At 44.7% G+C, this 23,448-nt stretch overlaps 1 protein-coding gene across 1 annotated transcript; it reads right to left on the reverse strand.

The window, feature by feature from the left end:
• Nucleotides 1–578: 578 nt before the first annotated feature.
• Nucleotides 579–23,024, reverse strand: T265_08445 (hypothetical protein; the record flags this gene model as incomplete). Its single annotated transcript, XM_009174252.1, has 10 exons — nt 579–1,217; nt 6,563–7,042; nt 7,640–8,020; nt 10,964–11,111; nt 11,224–11,621; nt 14,093–14,320; nt 21,545–21,791; nt 22,436–22,591; nt 22,657–22,777; nt 22,852–23,024. 10 exons carry the CDS (start codon nt 23,022–23,024, stop codon nt 706–708), a joined length of 2,844 nt encoding a protein of 947 aa, XP_009172516.1.
• Nucleotides 23,025–23,448: the final 424 nt, after the last annotated feature.

Below are 23,448 nucleotides of genomic sequence, written 5' to 3' on the forward strand. Positions count from 1 at the left end.
TAAAATGCATCCTATGTGACTAACAGCTTCATCTGGTAATATAAAGTCTTAGAAATTGCCGAAATATCGAACAATTTTGGCCGTTTCCGGTGTTTCAGCAAATACTGACGGAACCGATCGAATAAAAGGTGTCGTTTTTTGCATAAAACTGCAAACTAAGTGTGGCTAGGTTACACTCGAACTTTCAGTTAGGCTACCAGGGCACAGTTCTCCATTTGAAGCTGTAAACTTTTACGGCTTCGCACCAGTTACTCTAGGCAATCAACTCAAAACCCCATAGAAAACCGATCTGATTTACGTCATCCTAGACTATGATTTTTTCGAAAGCCACTTTGTCCCCAGTTTTGCCTGAAAGTCACATATTTTCTGTATTATTGCGAAAATATTTGCCGCAGCCTCGTTTAGGAAACTCCTGTTTATATTTAAGCTGTCTGCTCTTGTCCCCTTTATCTATGCAGATCTTTCCCATACATTTGTAGCCACTGAGGTAATTGGTCTCTCCTGTTGGAGTGAATGAGGCTATCAGTGGCTCGACTTGACTTCACCCAACTGGAATCAGAAAAGAGCAGTAGAAAGCCGGAAAATCATCGTGTAACTTCAAAATGCAGGATGATAGAAGAATCAGGTAGTAAGGTGCAACAGAGCTGTTCCGGAGGTGGGTGGTCAGGAGGCAGAGCAATATCGACAGACTGTACAAATAATGGTTCATAAGCATGATGAGATGTCCTGAAGATCCAACCGAGAGCGTTTAACTTCCGGACCGGCTTCCAGGTCGGAGACAGCAGTGGTGGGTGTCTTGTCCGGGTTGAACATTGGCGAGCTGGACACATTTGGTGATTCGTTGGGAAGAAGAGGACTGGATCTATTATTTGGGATACTTTGGGACTGTACTTCCCCACCTTCGCAAAACGAATCAGCAGCTGAACACGGAACAACCAGTGTATGGGGGTCCTCAGTTGTTGATTGAGCTGAGTGGTTTTTTGTAGACGATCCAGGAAATCGGTCCAAAAAGTGAGATAAACGAGTTGCACTGGGTTCCTCACTCATAGTCATCACTAGGGTCCCCGGATCCAACTGTGCATGGGCCGGGATAGGTGAAGTGTGGAGAGAGCCCGTTTGTTCACTTTCAGTTTCGGGCAACACCCCGGTTTGAGAGATGAATAGTTCTGCTCCGGGGAATACATACTGGTTCGGGGGAATGCGAGTGAACGAGTCGGCTGCAAGAAAAATTGAGAAGTCCAATGAGGATTTTGGTGCAATAACAAGCACTGGTACAGTCATCAATTCTCTCTTTCATTTCCGCGCATATAAGCATCAGGCTCCCATAGGGACAGTTTTTCGATTCCCCCATTTCCTTCGATTAAAATAAACGGAAAACCCTGTATAGAAAAAGACTGTCCATACAAAAAGTAGGATTGTCTCTTCTGTTAAACTCAAAAGTACTAATTAAGTGTATGCTGTGTGCAGCTGTATTTTCATTATAAAGGAAGTCATCATGTTATCTGGATCTGAAACCCACCACTTGTAAATTTATATGTCTGGGTGAATGATGTGCCGTAGTGCCATTTCTGCTTCTGATATGTACCTTAATTGAGAGAGGGCTGGATACACAATGGCCCGACTTCAAATGTCGGAGCCGAACTCGACTATGGGGCAAGCATATCCAACCAAACACCCATCTACAGTTTTTACTGGGCGAGATTTTTAAGGTCGGGTCACTGACGACTCCACGAATGCGATCGCAGTTGCATCGGACTTGGACGAATGAAGTTAAGGTAACGGGGATTTTGAGACTGTGCAACAGGACGTGGTGAGGAGGGCTTAGGATAAGGGCGAGATGGGGGTGTCAGTCACCCGGATCGTAACTGCAACAGGTGTTCAAATCGCAAAGCGACAAGGGGGATTCGATTTTCCTAAGTTGTGACTTCCATAACCAGCTGAAACGGTAGTGACAGTGCAATCTGACATCTCCACGTGATTGTGTTCTCGTTGACAAGCACAGACGCGTTGCTAACAATGAGTAAAGCCATCAGTATATGATAACGCCTGTTTCAGTATGGGAAACCTTATGAAATGAGAGCATCAGTTGCCAATTTAGATGAGGTGGTGAAGAAGCTCTGTCCCACTGCGCTGTAGTATGGCTTGCTGGCAATGAGGACATTTAGGATGGGAGTACAACTTGCGGGACGAACAAGAGCTATTACATTCTAGCACCTTGGTGGTAGAGCAACTGTCAGTCGAAGCAATTAGTTACTCTACACCACAATAAGCGCGGCGTATACAGTCAAGGAGTTCGAATAGATGATAACCTGCGAAGAACCTGATGAGCCTAAAGGAGGGTAACATCGATAATGTCGAAGAGTTTTCAGTGGCCTCATGAGTAGCGTTTTCTGCCAAAAAGAACTGGTGTTTGTTCAGTTTTGGTAAAATCAGTAGGTGAATCACAAATAGACAAAATATAGCAAGAACAGAATACCGGAATCCGTCTAAACATAACATACTATTCACAATGTTGCTAAAAACTCCGACAACCCATGAGCAGAAAAGCTGCCACCTTAACATGGAGGTCGGGCTTGAGTGCTGCAATGATCCCCAGGGTACAGGGGACCTCGTTTCTGAAGGTGTAGTCTTTCCAAGTAGTCCAAAAAATCAGACAAGCAGAGGGTCGAAAGAACGAACCAAGAGTAATTATAATTATAACAGTTTGGGAATAAATTTGCATTGTCCTCTCCGACGGGAGTGGGAAGGCAGCAAGGAGTTTACCCAAAACGACCAACACTTCCATATCTATGGAAGCTGCGAAGCTGTCTTCTCCCGCACACTCTGACCGTCCGACAGTTGGCTGCGACCGCCGGAACCGTACTCAATACGGCCGAGAGCCTTTTAAGAACAGAGCTCGATGACCAATAGTACCTGCTACCCACAGTAGCATTGCAGGTCATACAACTGTCGAACTTTTGGGTCAGTGGCTTCAGGCAGGATTTCCCAGGAAAACCCCAAAACCTGCTACCTGCACTGATCACCACCTATTTGTCGCAAAAACAAAGTTTCAAACCAAATGTGAAAATCGCGTTACCTGACTGCCCCCGATCATAACCAATCAACCGGACAGATCAATCCTATAGAAGTTAGCCATAAACGGCGAGTTAAAGATTGTCGCTCCTTTTGGAACATGTTGACCACAAACGTCGCGTTTTGTTTCATGTTCATGTCTTAAATCGTCACCCTGTAAGCAAGGTGACAGTAGTAGGACATTCACCACATGGAAGACGAAGCCGTCAAGAATATATGGAGGCAGACAATTTTCAAATTCGAAACAAACCGGTTTGAAATTCAAACGGTACCTATTAGCTGTGCGTGTCTCGAAACGGAAGCCACCGCCTAGTGTCACTAGTGAATACAAGGAAAGCGATCCAACTAACTGACAGTACGATCCAGCACGAAGGTCTCTGACAGGGCACACGGTCTGCAGTTTCAAAACCAGTCAAGAAAAGTGGTGGTTAATGAAAGCTCAAGAAGTCGAACAGTTACCGTGGGTTCAAAAAACAACGGGATACTGTCCCACGTTAACTGCAACAGTAGACTAGGAAAGCTGCCTTCCGTTGCAGACACTACAGAAAAACACGTCTCAATAATCTATTAAAAGTCGGGTTTTCGGCTTTGATGGGCGAAACACTCCCAAGAAAGGCTTAATCCTAGGTGCCAGTATAATAAGCAACATTCAAGTAGCCTAATAACGGGATACGAACTGCTTGAATCCAATGATGGATGAAATCAAACATGAAACAAACATTCGAAAATAACCAAACACAAACTGTCTCTCTATATCACTTTTAAAGACAGAAGGGGCCAATACATATTCTGACAAAAATCGTGGAAAGCACTTGGAAGGCGATGGTTTTGGATCTGCAAGTGAAAAATATGGAAGTGTCGGTCTAACGAAAATCGAATTAAAATGGCCGACAAGCAACATCCTATGCAGGTTTTCCAGCACTCAGGAGTAGTAGAGTCGTGAGAATGGATGGATGGAACACCTCATTACCTCCTAACAACCTCTCGAGCACAACCACACATGTAGACGATATTTTTCTCATTGAACGTGAAATCGTTGTTTGACTAACTCGACCGCACTTTTTTTGTTCAGCTATAACAGCCTTCCGGTGCCTACCTGCCATGCAACTGCCAGGTTACCCAAGCCTAGGCAGGGAAGTCGGGAGGCAGAGGTCGGTTTCGGACCAGGGACTTTCCGGTCAGTAAGTTCGCGCTCCAACCACTTCAATTATCTTGCCCCAGGCACTTCTTAGTGATGATCTCTGAAAATTTAGGAAGATCAAAAAGTCGACCTTTCTGATGACTTACTACCAAGCCTCGCTGAAACAATGTTCCGAACATCTTCATCAAGGTTTTCCGATCCTCGCATTTCAAAACCCGTGAAACGTTCATCACCGGAAGTGATTTATGTTAGGGCTGTCTTTTGTCACCATTTTTAAAAATTGTGGTTGGATTAACTACCAGAGGAACACCCACCACATTTGCTAATTTCATCGGTGTAAGTTATGGTTGATGAAAAGCTCAAAGAGCTAGAATGTGCTGAGGACATTACCATCGGCCAGGTGATGGATTGCTCCATACATCATGCTTATTGAGGAGCGTTTATAGCGGGATATGCTGCGAGGTAGGCAATGCAATAATAATGAGAGAAACCCAATAATGTAAACGGGTCTTAGCTGCAGCGTTGCATGACGCCTGTGGAGTTAAGGCTTTGGAGGCCAATCAGATCAACGGCCATATGTACTCACTGACACAGCAATGTAATGCAAACGGTGCCACCATTCTACTCTTTCGCCTAATACATAATTCACTATTCAGTTGTTCTACTCGTCCTACATTATCCGCTTCAACAGCGGACGGGGCCTGAACGATTGTTCATATGTACACAGTCGATGGCTGTCAAACTGAATTGAACTGGGCTGAAGCAGTAGTCCAGTGCATTTTTGGCTGCGGCTTGGGAACCTTAAAGAAAAATCTACAACTGCCTTTCTGTCGATGGATTGCTACACTTTTAGTAGTTCCCCTCAGGTGGGTTTTTTTTATAGGAAACCCCCTGAATTTGCTTCCTCAGAGGGGGCAGTTGTATCATTTAGATCTTATGTGGGGCACAGCCGACACTTGCTGGAATGCGAACGGATCAAAAATTGCGCAGTAGCCCTCAGTCCCAAAAGAGTAGCAAGCATGAGCTTAAAACTCTTGGGGGTATGCTTAAGTTCCCACAAAATTGTGAGCGAAATGGGATTTTGTGTACATACTACCTACTTACAAAACAAAAGTAGTAAGATTCTACGGCCAAAAAGAAACTCTTGGTTGTGCCATGAAGTTTGAGGTGTAGGTCACACCAATTTACGTGTAACTGCTCCGCGCTCTGTATACGATGACAAGCGCAACATACTGCTGTACTCCGGCTTGAGTTGCTGGAATAGATCTCAACATGTTTTTGCCTAAAGCGATGGCAAATCGCCGAACCATCCAATCGTCCAAGTCACTTGGATTCGAAAGTTCCGTAAAGAGCCAGATGATACCTCTAATACTTTGAAGTTTTACTTAAAATCATTCTGTACGTATGTTGAGGAACAGACAAAGCCGTAACTTGCTTGTATGTCGCTTTAGCCTAGCAGGTGAGCCACACATTTTTGGTTCAGGGTTTAGTCATTTTTTGGCTCCATCTTACAAGAATATTGTCTATAGTTATGATGCGATTTCCTTGATCCAAATTGAACCGCCATACCTCCTTGGCGTGAAAGTCTACTACTCAGAAAACGTGAAACATTTCCGACTGCTCGAAAGTTTGGTAGAACCACACCCGTGGTGGGTTCGAATTTTCAGAGAATTAGTTGAACCTAACAGAAAACTAAACAGGAAACGGTATTTAAGGTCTAGAACGATCAATGTATTGCCGCATATGCCAGAAAAGTAGCGTTTATACACATAAATACTACGAACCTGACGGAATGACGGACCCATCCTAGAGCCACCCTAATCAAGTAATGTTTGCAGAACCTACAGTGGGGATACGCAAACAGAGTTAGGGGACTGTTCTCCCGAAAATGCAGGACACTTTCTGCTAAGTTGGAGTTTCCAAAATGTAGCTGCCCTAGAGAGAAGTAGTGAGGCATATGACTACTCACAATCAATCACAAAACAGTTGGACGGGTGCTACTGAGGTTTAGAGAAGTTTCATATTAAAATTTAAGGGTTTGAATTCGAGCACTATACATAGGAGATAAAATGTGGACATGATAACCTGGCAGTCCGTGAGTGAAAAGAACATATCTGCGAAACCGGATAATTACCAAGAAGGGCACACAGCAGGGCGATGTAGTTCACACTGTAGCTCTGTTGCCTGTGAATATGAAAACCCGATGGAAGAGATGCAGAAAGCAGGTCGTCTCTTTAACCATTCAGGGTGGATTTCTACGACATCCAACACACGTATGGAAATCACGGCAGTTCCATATGAGCTCAAAGTTGATACGGCCATAAAGGAACAACAAGTAGCGAAACTCACGCGGTAAAAAAGCGGCGACATCCCAAAGTTCGTCTAATTCGCTATCGTCTGACCCCTCGACTTCAACCACTTCGTCAGGTGTGTCATCAAGAAGGCAGGATCTGTCGTTTTCTAATCGACTGGTCCCATTAGCATCAGTTAAGCTGGAAGTTTGCGCCGAGGCGGCAGTAGTAGTGGTATCCTGCTCCTGGGTTTGGTCAACGTCGTTTAGACCGTTTGCTTTGGACTGTTCTATACATCCGGGCGATTTGGACCCAAGTTTTGTCTGCAATCCTCCTTTCGCTCGTTCAGCCATCAAATCACATAAAGGGATAAATTTTCGCGCCTGGGACGACGGTGAACCGGGAAGATTCCAATTTAGATGAAGACACAACTCGTTCACGATCACATCACAGTCCCCTAGCAGCTCCACATCGAAGTCGTGATTTATGAGAGGTTCGCGGTTAATCAATATCTGGGGGACGCTTTCCGGAATCGAATCTAGTAACAAGTAGTAGGGAACCAATAGAATGAAGAAGAAGTAGGTTCGCAAAACTAAACCTATTGAGCTTTCGTTTTTAACACTCTTGTTTCTGATCTTAATCGTGATAGAAAAAGGGGAAACTGTGTAATGAAATCCACCAAGCTATCTCAGTGACATACCGCACCAAAGCATACACAGATCCGCATAACAAACAAACATCTTTCAAACAACAAAAAATTTGAGGCATCCGGATTGTCGATCTGGTGTTTGTGCATTTTGCGACAGCTTTAGTGGACATCAGAATCTCACTCAACAGAGACTGTGCGTCCCAAAGAATCGAACGATTTCGTTCGATCCCAATGGTATCTGTTTCTATGAGGGCACGTTGCATATTCTCAAGTTTTCATCCAATACATCAAAGGACAAAATAGCTTCTGCAGTAGTTCCCTAAGTGAAGAAAGGTGGTTTCGACGAAAGGGCTGTAAATAGAAACAGAAAACACTCGTTTCAACTGGAGCCACTATAAAACAACATGATCGCCACGGTCGTATTCACAAGGAAAGATGTAAAAATGAGTTTGAATGAAAATGAATTGAAACACGAGGTTCACTCACTTGGAATGTGTGCGACTGGTCGAACCTTCAGTGATGAACCAATGACTAAAACTAAATCAGCTTTTTCTACATCACCAGCGAGTGTGTCATGAAATTCGCTGGATAAATCCTCGCCAAAGAATACAATATCAGGTTTTAGAACACCAAACGATGGATCTTTAGGTTTTTGCTGGATTTTCCTGGGCTTTGGGATCCCATTTGAGCCAGTCACAAGTGAGCCACCTCCTGGAGAATTCGAACTGGAAGGGCTCCCATTTGTGGTGCGGTCTGAGGGACGACATCGGGGACAGTAAGGGATCGATTGTGCGAACACTGTTTCTTTGATTTCGTCACCTGATACTTGATATTTACAGGAGGTACAGGTGGCAGTGGCGAAGGAGCCTGAGAAGGAAAAAAAATCAGCTCTTGAATCAATAAGACTTACAGTTGGGTAACTAAAGGCAAAAAATAACAGTAACGTCGATCAAACAGAGCGACTTTGGCAGCTGACTATCGATAAGTCTGGTTCAGCCTTACGGGTGGTATATGGTATCAACAGAAATTAACAAGTTGATTTCGTGAACTAGGACTAGAGCTATCAACACCAGATAATCGGTATTGAGTTACTTAGGTAGTGGGAGAGGGAACCCCAGGTGGATTAATGCGACCGCCTGGTAGCCTAAACAACCCGTGGCGTTCGAGTGTCGGGTTAACAGAGAACTAGCTCACCAGGTTGTTCAAAATAATACTTGACACTACTAAGTGACCAGTTCTGCTTAGCGAAAAGACTTAGATACTTTCAATACAATGTAAACTCGTCCTAGGAAGTGCTTTCAGCTAGCTTGTTATTCTACTTGAGAAAACCCGCAATCCCCGTCATGAAACCAGGCGTCATCTGACGACAGAAATCGTTCTCCCGAGAGTCACAATTGATATGTTGCATTCATTGCCATCTTTGGAGGAAGTATATCACATTTCGGTCAGGTCAGACTGGAAAACAGCTCTACAAGGAATCGAACAATGAATTGCCGCAGTTGGTACCTCATTCTTTCTCAGAATCATTTTCATAATATTCTCCAACAGAGACCAATATCATGCACAAGAAGTAGTTTGACCAGAGCCCCTTGGAGGCAACCATCGTTCGTTCCCCGGGCAACCCCCGAGGCGAAGTTACCAGTACTGCATGTTTCGTTGATGGGTTCACGGATATACGGAGAGAGGAAAGACAGATGCATGCTGTGTGTCTTAAGTGTCTCGAATGGCTCACGACCAACCTAGACTGCTGGCTGGACATTCGGGGTTGTTGACCTTTGTCTTAGAATGAATGGCGAAACCGCGTGAGCAAATATTTGGCGTGCATACGCCTGGCATCGTCATCTCGGATGTACCTGTCAATCCGCTGACTGGCTTGCTCACCCGAACTGAGTGACTAACTGACTAACCATAGAAAACGGTCGATGTTAGCCTGGATTCCAATGATAGAAATTGAGGTTTCGCTTCAAAACAATCATTTATAGGACAGACAGCATTTGGCCTCGGCCAGTTGACCTCAATCCTATGGTCTAGTAGCATTTCCTGACATGGTAGCTCAAAACTGACACTACAGAGAGATCGACATTAGAAGTCCAGACATGCAAATCCATCACAAAACGCTGACAGTCAGCCTATTGCAAACCTATTTATCTTCAAAAACATAAATGATATCCAAGTAAGGGTAAGTACATAATAAAGTACTGGAGGATCATATCCGGACTCACTTTTAATTTTCTAGTAAATAGCAAACAACTAGCAAAGAATGAGTGCTGGTGTGATGTCTAGTGCAAATGAAGCCTCATTAGGTTGGTAGCGAGAACCGGTTCGAATCCGATGCAGATTTACCTGTCCAGTGGTTGAACCGTGAGACACTTGCACATAGTCATGATAAGAGAAACGGTTTGCGTAGAGCTGGATGCGCTCCTGAGGATGAGACTGTATATCATATGTAAATCGGAAATGTCGGCGGACAAACTGGAAGGGCGATAACGAAATGCAGGTCGGAAAATCCAATATTATTCGACCGTTGGTTCCCTCGCCGCGTCGGTTGCAAGCCTTTTGTCACTAACCAAGGTCGCAACATCAATGCGGCTTTGGAAGGCGGAGCACAGTAATGCGTTAGTGGTTGCGCGCTGATTCGTGGAGTGTGCGCTACTGGCCGACTAACTTCCAGTTACGACTGGAAGGTTCTGTTGGTTGACGCGTTTGTTGATGTCCACATGAGCTCTGAGCTCGGTCTCCCCTGCTCTCATCCATTAATCGTTTCTGGAGTGACGTCTACCATCTAGGCTACACATGGTGAACTTTTCTGCCATGCTTCGTCCGATAGTTGGCTCCATTTGAGTATTACGGTTAAGTCAATGGTCTTTTGTATAGATTGACTTAACTTACGGGAGACAGTGTAATCATTTTTTTCGGCAAGTGATAAAAGTAGTTAAAGCGCGGTTTTTCTGACCATCGTGCTCATAAACATACCTATGCTACAACTAAATTTCGCCGTCATCCCTTACCTAGTTGGTTCTGACCCCGGTAATTCACTCTAGGCCGCTATTATGGCAACTACTCCTCAGTGGTAGGAGTCAATTCATAGAAAATATTTGTCCAATGCTTTCAAAAAAATGCCAAAGTCGTTGTGATGCGACAACTCGTTCAGAAAATACCAACCCAATATTCTCGAAGGTATAGTAGGGTTTTGCTCGTTCTTCCAGTGTTAAGAACTCAAACACTTCGGAATTATTCGGTTGGGCGTGTCTACGTAAGCCACTATTGTTTTTTTCACCATTTGGTATCACCGGTACCAGTATTGTGCTTTTCTCACGCGCATTCACACACGCTGTTGGTTCGGTGGGCTTCTGCACCTAAGTGCCTCAGTACTCGGCCTTCTTCATGAGGTATATCTAGAAAAACTGGCCATTTGAAAACAGTTGCACACTCACCTAATAAGCAGTGTTTACAAGTCTATGTGAGTTATAGTGTGCTTATTCTTGCTTAGGCGATCATTCATGACCTGGATCACGTTTGCGATTCTTGGTTGAACAAACAGTTTATTATTCTCGTTAGACCGTCTCCAATAAGGAATGGCTTCGAAATCCCAGGAAATGTTTTGGATGTGAACCCAAGTTTGATACTTCTGAGCAAGAAAAAACAAAGATGAAAACAGGCAGCTCATGGACTGAATAATTCTAATTCTAAAATTGATCGTTCCGAATTGGAAAAACTGGGATATTTAGGAATAATACTGGCACTTCACTCAATATACCCCTCGCCGTCAAACAAACAAACAAAAAACATTCGCGTCCTGGTTCAACTCACCATGGCACTGAATCAGGCGTGTAATACCTGCGGCTTGTTCCAGAGTGTCAATATTCTGTGTGTAGTTGCGTAACAGCGTTCCTTTTGATTCCAGTAGAGCAACAAACCGATGTGTAAGAGACGGAGCGAATTGTCCTGGAAAAATTTCCTGGAAACAAGTGAATGAAAGGTCACCAAAACGAAACCCACGATGAAGAAAGGAGCATAAAAACAGCTTGGCTATAAACAACACCTCCATCTAATGTAGAAAAAGAACTAACCTTTGCAAACTTGAAAAAGGGCAATGGGTTTCGGAGGAAATAGGACATGTCGAACATTGACTGGGGACTGGATAAATCTGGGTAATCCTTGGCTAATCGTGCATAAATTCCATCACGCGACCGGAAGTCCGGGATACCGCAGGACACGGAAATACCGGCACCAGTGACAACCAGAATGAACCGAGACGATTGCAACAATTCCACAACTTTCTCCAGCGTGTTCACATGTGGTAACCTCGGTCGAGGCATTGGCTCGGCCAGAAGGGACAACAAAAGTCCCCACTGTTGACTAGTCTCGTTCGGCACCGACTTATCGTCCATTCCGAACATTCGTGTGAGTAAAAGTCGAGGATCTGTGTGGCCAGCCTGAAGCAGAGCGTTCAACATCTTGAACGGGCCTGTACGGGCAGAAAGGCCAAGGAGTAATGATACTCGACAATAAAAAACATAATGGGAAATCGAATTACATGGAAAGTGGAACAGAGGGAACGAACTCTAGGATGTCCACAGGAACGGGACCGAACAGATTTCACGCTGCGCGACAACTGGTTGAGTTGCCTGGTAGTGGAAAATTTAGCTGCAGATTTTTTTTTCACTAAACCAAAAGTTTGATCACCATGGATGACCCTCACCATGGGAAAAATAATCAGGACCATGAAGGATAAAAGAAACAAAGGTTGACTGGTATCCACTGGTTTGTAGCCAACCTTAAAGAGGTTGATCAACTAGTCAAGGTGTTACAGCCGTGTGCGTGCCCTCAAGCTGAGGTAAGCTAGCCGCGCTATTTGGTTGCTGTTTACGAGCTCTAACTAAACAGAGGATATGGAGTGATCCACTGAGTCTGGCTGACTGTACGCGAATTGCCAAAGTTTCCGCACCGCACCGTTCTACGTTTTTTGTCAGACCTTTGTGAACTGGTTGAACTTGGTCAAATAAAATCCTGTGGTTTTCTGCCAATGTGTCGAAAAACAGGTTTTTAGAATCGCGAGGGGTAGGGGGGATAGAAAGCAACTAACGTTTTTTTCTACCACTCATCAACCCGAAAAAAATAATCCCAATATCGCAAATGCTGAATCTAAAGTTGATGAAATCCATAATCATCCTCATTGATTACGATGGCTTTTGTCGCAGTGAAACAGACCAATCAGCTACGCCCTGTAGGGATTCGTCTCACAACTGAGTACGTGGTGACATGTTCAGCAGTTAAATAGTTCATCTGCCTGAATCATTCCAGTAACTCACGGGTGGCTGCTGTTCTTGTGATATTCAATGATGGGGGCATTCTGCTACTGCAACTTTAATAAATTCATTATGAAGAGCTGGAAGCACGTAATAGATGCTTTCTTCAGTTGAATTTATATCCACACGGGTGAGATGACTCAGTGGTTAGAGCGCGAATTTTCCGACCGGAAGGTTCGTGGTTCGAATCCGACCTCTGCCTCTTGACTTCTTGTGTCTAAGCTTGGACACACCTGGCGGTATTCCAGCCCTCGTGTTTATTCGAGTGGCATAGCTATTATACACCGAAGGGGTGTTCCAGCTGAATAATCTTTTTATCTCCAGAGTAAGGAGAGGAATGCCACTACACTAACGCCAAAATATAGCTTCCCTGACGATAAGGGTGGGAAAAATTCAACAGGATAAGGGGACGGCAGGAAAATAGTATCCCCATCGCTTCACAATGACCGGAAGTACCCACTAATGTGATAGGAACGGATTTTACACAATAGCTTGTGGGAAGTTACTCTTGTGGAAACAAGAAAACGTTTACACTTAAAAGTAGTGTCATTATGGTTGTCCAGGTAGAACAAAATTTTCCAAAGCCTTCAAACGCGACGGCAAAAGCAGAACGAAAAAGCATAAACTCCCAGTGCAGCTATTTCTTTTGAGAATGCGTGGTAAAAAGGTGCCTATACTTCGATGAATCAAAAGACTGGGTAGTAGTAATAAGAACAACATTATTGACAAAAAGCAGAACTAGGTACACTGGTTAAAATCAGGTTGGTGCTTATTCTAAAAGAAGCTAGACTTGGTAGTCTTCATATTTAACCGACTAAGTAGGAACGGGTTTTTAACATAGATTGATTTCACTAATAGGACGAAATTCTAACTGGAAAATAGAAGGGGTCAACTAAGAGAAGCTTTATTGAAGATAGATTTATCGAGATATTAAAAATCATTGCCTACGCAAGCATCCATGGTCGATCGTCATCTCAGCAGTTGTAAGAACGAGGAAGATGAGTCAAAATGGCATTTTGGGATACTGTCCGAGCTAAAGGTCTTTGACATCTTTGGTGCCCGAGGGAACTAGTTGTCTATGGTAGCATTCTTTTGAGGCCTGACGTGCGCTTACATGTCGATGCTTCGTTCACTCACCAAACTCTCATCGATTTTAGGAAGTCGTTGGATAGTGCGTGAGCTTACATCCTTGTTGAATAGTCGAGCTACTCTGGATAAACAAAGAAACGGATCATTCTATTACGGAGGTATACAGGCACATTGGAATAACGAAAAAACGACAAGGTGCACATGAAGCAAACTACAGCTGAAGGAAGAAGTGTTGTCAAACCAAAGCCACCAGCTTCAAACGTAGAGCAAGTTTATGGGAAACCGTACAAGTCTCATAACGTGTCAGTTGGACCGGAACTCGATACAATGGATTCCAAAAGAATAAAAAACGATAGTATTTTGAGAGACCGAGTTATCATTCACAAAACCGGTGGCAATCCTTCGAAGGAGCTGACTTAAGAGCAACGAAAAACAAAAAGGTCACATACACTTTTCCAGATAGTTATCAGATATAATTGTGTGCAAAAGTTAGGACAGTCTATACACAAACGGAGGACATCATGAATAACAATATAGTTACCATGGACATCGCGCCACTTCTCTTCTCCACGAGTGTCTTCCACTGTAACGATTTCACAGTCGTCGTCATCCGATGCTTCCAATCCATCATCATCCACTGAAACCACACTAGTAGAACTAGCAGGACTGGCGGAATCTTCTAATTCTTGGTCGCTGCAATGATCACCGTTGAGTGAAGGTCTGGATTCAGTTTCCTCTTCGGAGCTGACAACAACGACTTCAGAGGACTCTGACATGGACAATAATAGCTGAAATGCACGGAGTGACGATGACTACTGGACACAACAGATCAGCAAAAACTATCCTACTTCTGTCTGTACCATAGCTCACTTCTGTAAGATAGTCATCATCATCATCATCGACAGCATGATATCAGTGTTCGACACCGAAGCTTCACTGCCGTAGGATAGGCCTGTCTCGGAATTTGTCAAGGTCCAGTTCAGTTCATTTTTGGTTACAAATTGTGTACCGAAGTACAGTGGCTTCAGCTCCTACAGCTTCGTTTACTGGGGATAAGGAGAATGAGGGAGTGAGAGCCACACGTTGAGGAAATGGCCCAATCGGCCACAAAAATTGCTGTAGCGTATTGGGACCCGATTCATTCATCACTAGTTCATCTCCAATCTAATGAATATTTCATTCCAGATTACTTGAATCAGTGTCTGGAGGTGTATGCACCTCGTAATGATTGTACCAAGTACGTACCAAGTCGCCCATCCAGTTTGATTCATTTCTTCACATTAAGGATTTAAAACAAATCATGGATGTACGGCAGCGAAGCGTTAGTGTTGAAAACCGATATCACGCTGTCGATGATGACGATGATGAGTGTCAATAACCATTAGTCAGTTGAGACCCTAGGAACCCAACCAGTGAGATGGCATGGGCCTACCCGACTCATTTTACTGGCCAATGGTTTCGTGCTTCGTTGCCGGGTCATAGACTGTCCACCTCTCGGTTGCTTACACTCATAACACAGGTGGATGAAAAGATCTATGCGAAGCAGACGGTTTTCTGGCGTGCGGAGTACATGCCGCAACCAGCGTACCTATGAAGCGTGAGTAATACAACTAATGCGAGAGAATTCCTTCTTCCTAGGACCATCTGTCGCACCTCAGCCAGACGCGACCAATAGTACGGAGAAACCTGTGGCCAAACACTGACACCTTTCGTACGTCCTCTGTGCGTAGAGGGCAGGTCTCTGATCCATAGCGTACTATGGATCACACTGCTCCTGACAAGCTGACGTCATGTCAGTGCCATCTAACTTATAAGCAATCTTCGTCATCCACATGACCTTGAGTTTACAGTAGCTTTCTAGCCATATCAGCTACTCTTGAACTATGAAATTCGTCGAAGTTGACGAATGGAATTGCACTGCTTTGGCACGAATGGTGCGGAAGGGAAGCGAAGTGATAATCTGGCTCGTACAATATGAACAGAGTCAAGTTGCGTACCCCAGAAGGAATGAGACTATCCATCGGCAACTGATAGCCACATGGTCCAAATGAGTCCATGACTGTCTTGCGTTTGGTGGCCTCCAAGTAACTCGATGTGAGCGCTTGTGTTGGAAATTTGTACTAGCCAGGAATAGCTGCACACAACTGCAGCAGTCGCTTCCCATAATCCATACGCTAAGTATCGACTCCAAATTTAACACCAAATTGTGCTTCTTTTGGACTTTGTCGCCTAACCTGGACATTCACATCCCCCGCAGGATCACTATATCAGTCCTTCTTGCTGATTGAATCAGTCGCGACAGATCTGGATAAAACCCGTCCTTCTGTCTTTGAACTGCAGTCCATCAGAGCGTATGCAGATGCGATAAGTAAATACCGTTTACTGAATCGACCTGCATTGAAGTTTATTAAGCCAGACACTCTCACAGCACAAAGACAACTGTTTACTGGGATCCAGTCCAGTCAGGCGCTTTCATCTTTGGGGCTGAGTGCAAGTTCCATACTATAGATGCCATGAGGCATTGCGTGAGGACCGTCAGATACCCGAAGAGGGGAATGTGGAACATCTGAGCTCGTCCTAAGCCAAGTACGTACCAAGTCGCCCATCCAGTTTGATTCATTTCTTCACATTAAGGATTTAAAACAAATCATGGATGTACGGCAGCGAAGCGTTAGTGTTGAAAACCGATATCACGCTGTCGATGATGACGATGATGAGTGTCAATAACCATTAGTCAGTTGAGTCCCTAGGAACCCAACCAGTGAGATGGCATGGGCCTACCCGACTCATTTTACTGGCCAATGGTTTCGTGCTTCGTTGCCGGGTCATAGACTGTCCACCTCTCGGTTGCTTACACTCATAACACAGGTGGATGAAAAGATCTATGCGAAGCAGACGGTTTTCTGGCGTGCGGAGTACATGCCGCAACCAGCGTACCTATGAAGCGTGAGTAATACAACTAATGCGAGAGAATTCCTTCTTCCTAGGACCATCTGTCGCACCTCAGCCAGACGCGACCAATAGTACGGAGAAACCTGTGGCCAAACACTGACACCTTTCGTACGTCCTCTGTGCGTAGAGGGCAGGTCTCTGATCCATAGCGTACTATGGATCACACTGCTCCTGACAAGCTGACGTCATGTCAGTGCCATCTAACTTATAAGCAATCTTCGTCATCCACATGACCTTGAGTTTACAGTAGCTTTCTAGCCATATCAGCTACTCTTGAACTATGAAATTCGTCGAAGTTGACGAATGGAATTGCACTGCTTTGGCACGAATGGTGCGGAAGGGAAGCGAAGTGATAATCTGGCTCGTACAATATGAACAGAGTCAAGTTGCGTACCCCAGAAGGAATGAGACTATCCATCGGCAACTGATAGCCACATGGTCCAAATGAGTCCATGACTGTCTTGCGTTTGGTGGCCTCCAAGTAACTCGATGTGAGCGCTTGTGTTGGAAATTTGTACTAGCCAGGAATAGCTGCACACAACTGCAGCAGTCGCTTCCCATAATCCATACGCTAAGTATCGACTCCAAATTTAACACCAAATTGTGCTTCTTTTGGACTTTGTCGCCTAACCTGGACATTCACATCCCCCGCAGGATCACTATATCAGTCCTTCTTGCTGATTGAATCAGTCGCGACAGATCTGGATAAAACCCGTCCTTCTGTCTTTGAACTGCAGTCCATCAGAGCGTATGCAGATGCGATAAGTAAATACCGTTTACTGAATCGACCTGCATTGAAGTTTATTAAGCCAGACACTCTCACAGCACAAAGACAACTGTTTACTGGGATCCAGTCCAGTCAGGCGCTTTCATCTTTGGGGCTGAGTGCAAGTTCCATACTATAGATGCCATGAGGCATTGCGTGAGGACCGTCAGATACCCGAAGAGGGGAATGTGGAACATCTGAGCTCGTCCTAAGCGGCTTAATGTGCACAACCGAAGTGGGGCCTTGTATGTGCATCTCGGAGACACATCATACACCGATAGATAGGGAAAACAAGGTTTCAGCAACAGATGCCTGTCGCCCGATTCGACATAGGGTACGGACATTAAAGGCTGCAATGTGGATAAGATCTCTTGTGGTTAGTAAGTGACTATTTTTGTCTATTTTCCGGGGCGATGGTTCAGACACGGAGCAATGGCTAGGGGATTGGCAGATGTGTTGATCTCACTGCATCGTTCGGTGGGTGGGGAGAAGGTGTGGGGGAAGTCCAGTGAACGAAGAGCTGCAAGAGGGAATGATACATTCCGGTTGCCTAAGCCGGAGGGGTTTTGGTTGAGGTACCCCACATGGCATCCTTGGCTCAAAAGTTCGACTCAGGTGGCAGTGGGAGGATGTAGCGTTTTGTTCGGAGCTGCAAGAATGATACATTCCGGTTGCCTAAGCCGGAGGGGTTTTGGTTGAGGTACCCCACATGGCATCCTTGGCTCAAAAGTTCGACTGACTCAGCAGTGGGAGGATGTAGCGTTTTGTTCGGGACCCTGTCCCTAGCCTCTAACTTCGTGAGGTAGTGGTTGTTAGGGTTTTCTTGAAGGACCCTTCCCCGATCCAGTGACTGAATAGTCTGACCCACTTGGTTGGCACAGGGATTAAGGCATTAATGTCTTATTCCTAATGCAGCTGCGCAAAGTAAGTGCCTTCTGAACAGCACCAGACTCTGGTTTGAAAAGTATTTCGATCGTATTGAATAACGAGCCGGCGGTCATGGTCAAACGTCGGGCAATCGGAGTGTGGGGTTTTCAGGGCCGACCTTTTCTAGCCCGTCCTTTCTCGAGATAAGGCAGTACCGCTGCTTCCATAAATATGGACATGCTGGTCGCCTTGGGGAAACACCTTACTGCATTTGCACTACTATCAAAAATGACGGTACTTTACCTCCAGACCGCCTTGTAATGCGATATTTCACAGTACGGGTATTGTGGAAGCTACAGCCACTCTAAGATAAGTACACAGTTCTTACAGTTGACAATGATTATGATGATGTGGATGGAACGGCGGCAATCGGACATGGATTACATCATACTCCCAACAAAATCCTGCGAATACCAATAAGGTAAGGTGACTACCATTGTAGGATACAATGGCTTATAGAGCTCCGAAATTGACGAATACTCATCAGAATTCCAAAGTTGTAATGGCAGTTGTGAGACTGTCCACTTGCTATAAGCATCGACGACTGAATGGTATTGTATATTCAACATGAAAACGAGACCAGGGTTCGGCAAGTTGTTGCCACGTACACAGATAAGTTTTGATGGTAAATTAGCTTCTCCATACTCAAATCAACCTTTAGAGACCAAGTCAATCTAAGAGATCATTATAAACAGCGCAAGGATGGATAGGGAGCGCTGATGGATCGCAAGAGCCAGAGAAACGGGGAAAGCTTTTACAATGTGTACGTATCACACTCTGTTCCCGTTGGCCCGATCAACTGTTACGAGGTCGTGTTGGTGAAACGACTTTCGAAAAAGAGGGGATCCCAATACATTCACAAAGAAGTAGTATTGAACAACGGGCAGAACACTTTGAAGAACAGTTTAGCTTCTGCGATGCTCTCTGGTATTATCCCACAAAGGTCCACCTATCCACCATCAGGACAGTCAGGTTCACAAAAGTAAGACTGTTTCGCCCTGACCATCATCTTCATCGTCACCAGAGACAACTAAATCAGTGTTGGTATTGATGCCTCACTGCAACACAACCACAAAGCTTATCCAATTACATTTGAATTCTTGGAGTGAAAAGAAGAGTGGATGAGGGAAGGGATCTGATGCAGGTTTATCTGAGGTGCTCAATCGAACAAGCCGGAAAATGACAGCATGAAATCCACTCATATCGATCATTCGATACCAGTAACACTTCTGAAGAATTGGCAGTCGAAATCCCGAAGACGTCTTGCATCATCAGTCGCGTAATCAAACAACAATAAAGCCCTTACTGTAGCCTGGTACACGCAGCCCTTGAGACCGAGTGACATGTCTCATTACTGCCAAATATGGGGCAACGACCGAGGTGTGAAAATCCTCCATCGTTCATCTGTAGCACCCTTTCGGTGCCTAACTGCCATATCACCTCCATAAACTCTAAGGATTCTTTTTGAATTGTAAGAGATATTCCAGAGGATGAACGTTCTGAATCATGAGTTTTCACTTTGAAGGCACTAGATACATGCCGAAAGATGGTATGACGATGGTCAGTTTATCCAGCAGAGCTTGCGCCTCACTTTCATCCTCAAAGATGGAGGGAGATGGGGCGAGATGGCCCAAGTGGTTAGAGCGCAAATTTACTGACCGGAAGGTCCATGGTTCGAACTCGACCCCTAACTCTCGACTTCCCCTGTCTAGGCTTGGGCAACCTGGCAGTATCCTAGCCCTCATGCAACCTTCGGGTGGCATGGAAGTTAGGCACCGAAAGGGTGCCGTAGCTGAACGATATATATATATATGTATATTTTCTTCAGTTGAATTTATATCCACACGGGTGAGATGACTCAGTGGTTAGAGCGCGAATTTTCCGACCGGAAGGTTCGTGGTTCGAATCCGACCTCTGCCTCTTGACTTCTTGTGTCTAAGCTTGGACACACCTGGCGGTATTCCAGCCCTCGTGTTTATTCGAGTGGCATAGCTATTATACACCGAAGGGGTGTTCCAGCTGAATAATCTTTTTATCTCCAGAGTAAGGAGAGGAATGCCACTACACTAACGCCAAAATATAGCTTCCCTGACGATAAGGGTGGGAAAAATTCAACAGGATAAGGGGACGGCAGGAAAATAGTATCCCCATCGCTTCACAATGACCGGAAGTACCCACTAATGTGATAGGAACGGATTTTACACAATAGCTTGTGGGAAGTTACTCTTGTGGAAACAAGAAAACGTTTACACTTAAAAGTAGTGTCATTATGGTTGTCCAGGTAGAACAAAATTTTCCAAAGCCTTCAAACGCGACGGCAAAAGCAGAACGAAAAAGCATAAACTCCCAGTGCAGCTATTTCTTTTGAGAATGCGTGGTAAAAAGGTGCCTATACTTCGATGAATCAAAAGACTGGGTAGTAGTAATAAGAACAACATTATTGACAAAAAGCAGAACTAGGTACACTGGTTAAAATCAGGTTGGTGCTTATTCTAAAAGAAGCTAGACTTGGTAGTCTTCATATTTAACCGACTAAGTAGGAACGGGTTTTTAACATAGATTGATTTCACTAATAGGACGAAATTCTAACTGGAAAATAGAAGGGGTCAACTAAGAGAAGCTTTATTGAAGATAGATTTATCGAGATATTAAAAATCATTGCCTACGCAAGCATCCATGGTCGATCGTCATCTCAGCAGTTGTAAGAACGAGGAAGATGAGTCAAAATGGCATTTTGGGATACTGTCCGAGCTAAAGGTCTTTGACATCTTTGGTGCCCGAGGGAACTAGTTGTCTATGGTAGCATTCTTTTGAGGCCTGACGTGCGCTTACATGTCGATGCTTCGTTCACTCACCAAACTCTCATCGATTTTAGGAAGTCGTTGGATAGTGCGTGAGCTTACATCCTTGTTGAATAGTCGAGCTACTCTGGATAAACAAAGAAACGGATCATTCTATTACGGAGGTATACAGGCACATTGGAATAACGAAAAAACGACAAGGTGCACATGAAGCAAACTACAGCTGAAGGAAGAAGTGTTGTCAAACCAAAGCCACCAGCTTCAAACGTAGAGCAAGTTTATGGGAAACCGTACAAGTCTCATAACGTGTCAGTTGGACCGGAACTCGATACAATGGATTCCAAAAGAATAAAAAACGATAGTATTTTGAGAGACCGAGTTATCATTCACAAAACCGGTGGCAATCCTTCGAAGGAGCTGACTTAAGAGCAACGAAAAACAAAAAGGTCACATACACTTTTCCAGATAGTTATCAGATATAATTGTGTGCAAAAGTTAGGACAGTCTATACACAAACGGAGGACATCATGAATAACAATATAGTTACCATGGACATCGCGCCACTTCTCTTCTCCACGAGTGTCTTCCACTGTAACGATTTCACAGTCGTCGTCATCCGATGCTTCCAATCCATCATCATCCACTGAAACCACACTAGTAGAACTAGCAGGACTGGCGGAATCTTCTAATTCTTGGTCGCTGCAATGATCACCGTTGAGTGAAGGTCTGGATTCAGTTTCCTCTTCGGAGCTGACAACAACGACTTCAGAGGACTCTGACATGGACAATAATAGCTGAAATGCACGGAGTGACGATGACTACTGGACACAACAGATCAGCAAAAACTATCCTACTTCTGTCTGTACCATAGCTCACTTCTGTAAGATAGTCATCATCATCATCATCGACAGCATGATATCAGTGTTCGACACCGAAGCTTCACTGCCGTAGGATAGGCCTGTCTCGGAATTTGTCAAGGTCCAGTTCAGTTCATTTTTGGTTACAAATTGTGTACCGAAGTACAGTGGCTTCAGCTCCTACAGCTTCGTTTACTGGGGATAAGGAGAATGAGGGAGTGAGAGCCACACGTTGAGGAAATGGCCCAATCGGCCACAAAAATTGCTGTAGCGTATTGGGACCCGATTCATTCATCACTAGTTCATCTCCAATCTAATGAATATTTCATTCCAGATTACTTGAATCAGTGTCTGGAGGTGTATGCACCTCGTAATGATTGTACCAAGTACGTACCAAGTCGCCCATCCAGTTTGATTCATTTCTTCACATTAAGGATTTAAAACAAATCATGGATGTACGGCAGCGAAGCGTTAGTGTTGAAAACCGATATCACGCTGTCGATGATGACGATGATGAGTGTCAATAACCATTAGTCAGTTGAGTCCCTAGGAACCCAACCAGTGAGATGGCATGGGCCTACCCGACTCATTTTACTGGCCAATGGTTTCGTGCTTCGTTGCCGGGTCATAGACTGTCCACCTCTCGGTTGCTTACACTCATAACACAGGTGGATGAAAAGATCTATGCGAAGCAGACGGTTTTCTGGCGTGCGGAGTACATGCCGCAACCAGCGTACCTATGAAGCGTGAGTAATACAACTAATGCGAGAGAATTCCTTCTTCCTAGGACCATCTGTCGCACCTCAGCCAGACGCGACCAATAGTACGGAGAAACCTGTGGCCAAACACTGACACCTTTCGTACGTCCTCTGTGCGTAGAGGGCAGGTCTCTGATCCATAGCGTACTATGGATCACACTGCTCCTGACAAGCTGACGTCATGTCAGTGCCATCTAACTTATAAGCAATCTTCGTCATCCACATGACCTTGAGTTTACAGTAGCTTTCTAGCCATATCAGCTACTCTTGAACTATGAAATTCGTCGAAGTTGACGAATGGAATTGCACTGCTTTGGCACGAATGGTGCGGAAGGGAAGCGAAGTGATAATCTGGCTCGTACAATATGAACAGAGTCAAGTTGCGTACCCCAGAAGGAATGAGACTATCCATCGGCAACTGATAGCCACATGGTCCAAAACCCTGTCCCTAGCCTCTAACTTCGTGAGGTAGTGGTTGTTAGGGTTTTCTTGAAGGACCCTTCCCCGATCCAGTGACTGAATAGTCTGACCCACTTGGTTGGCACAGGGATTAAGGCATTAATGTCTTATTCCTAATGCAGCTGCGCAAAGTAAGTGCCTTCTGAACAGCACCAGACTCTGGTTTGAAAAGTATTTCGATCGTATTGAATAACGAGCCGGCGGTCATGGTCAAACGTCGGGCAATCGGAGTGTGGGGTTTTCAGGGCCGACCTTTTCTAGCCCGTCCTTTCTCGAGATAAGGCAGTACCGCTGCTTCCATAAATATGGACATGCTGGTCGCCTTGGGGAAACACCTTACTGCATTTGCACTACTATCAAAAATGACGGTACTTTAC

This window comes from Opisthorchis viverrini (genome assembly GCF_000715545.1).
Source record: "Opisthorchis viverrini unplaced genomic scaffold opera_v5_217, whole genome shotgun sequence".
In the NCBI taxonomy this organism is placed as follows: Eukaryota; Metazoa; Platyhelminthes; class Trematoda; order Opisthorchiida; family Opisthorchiidae; genus Opisthorchis; species Opisthorchis viverrini.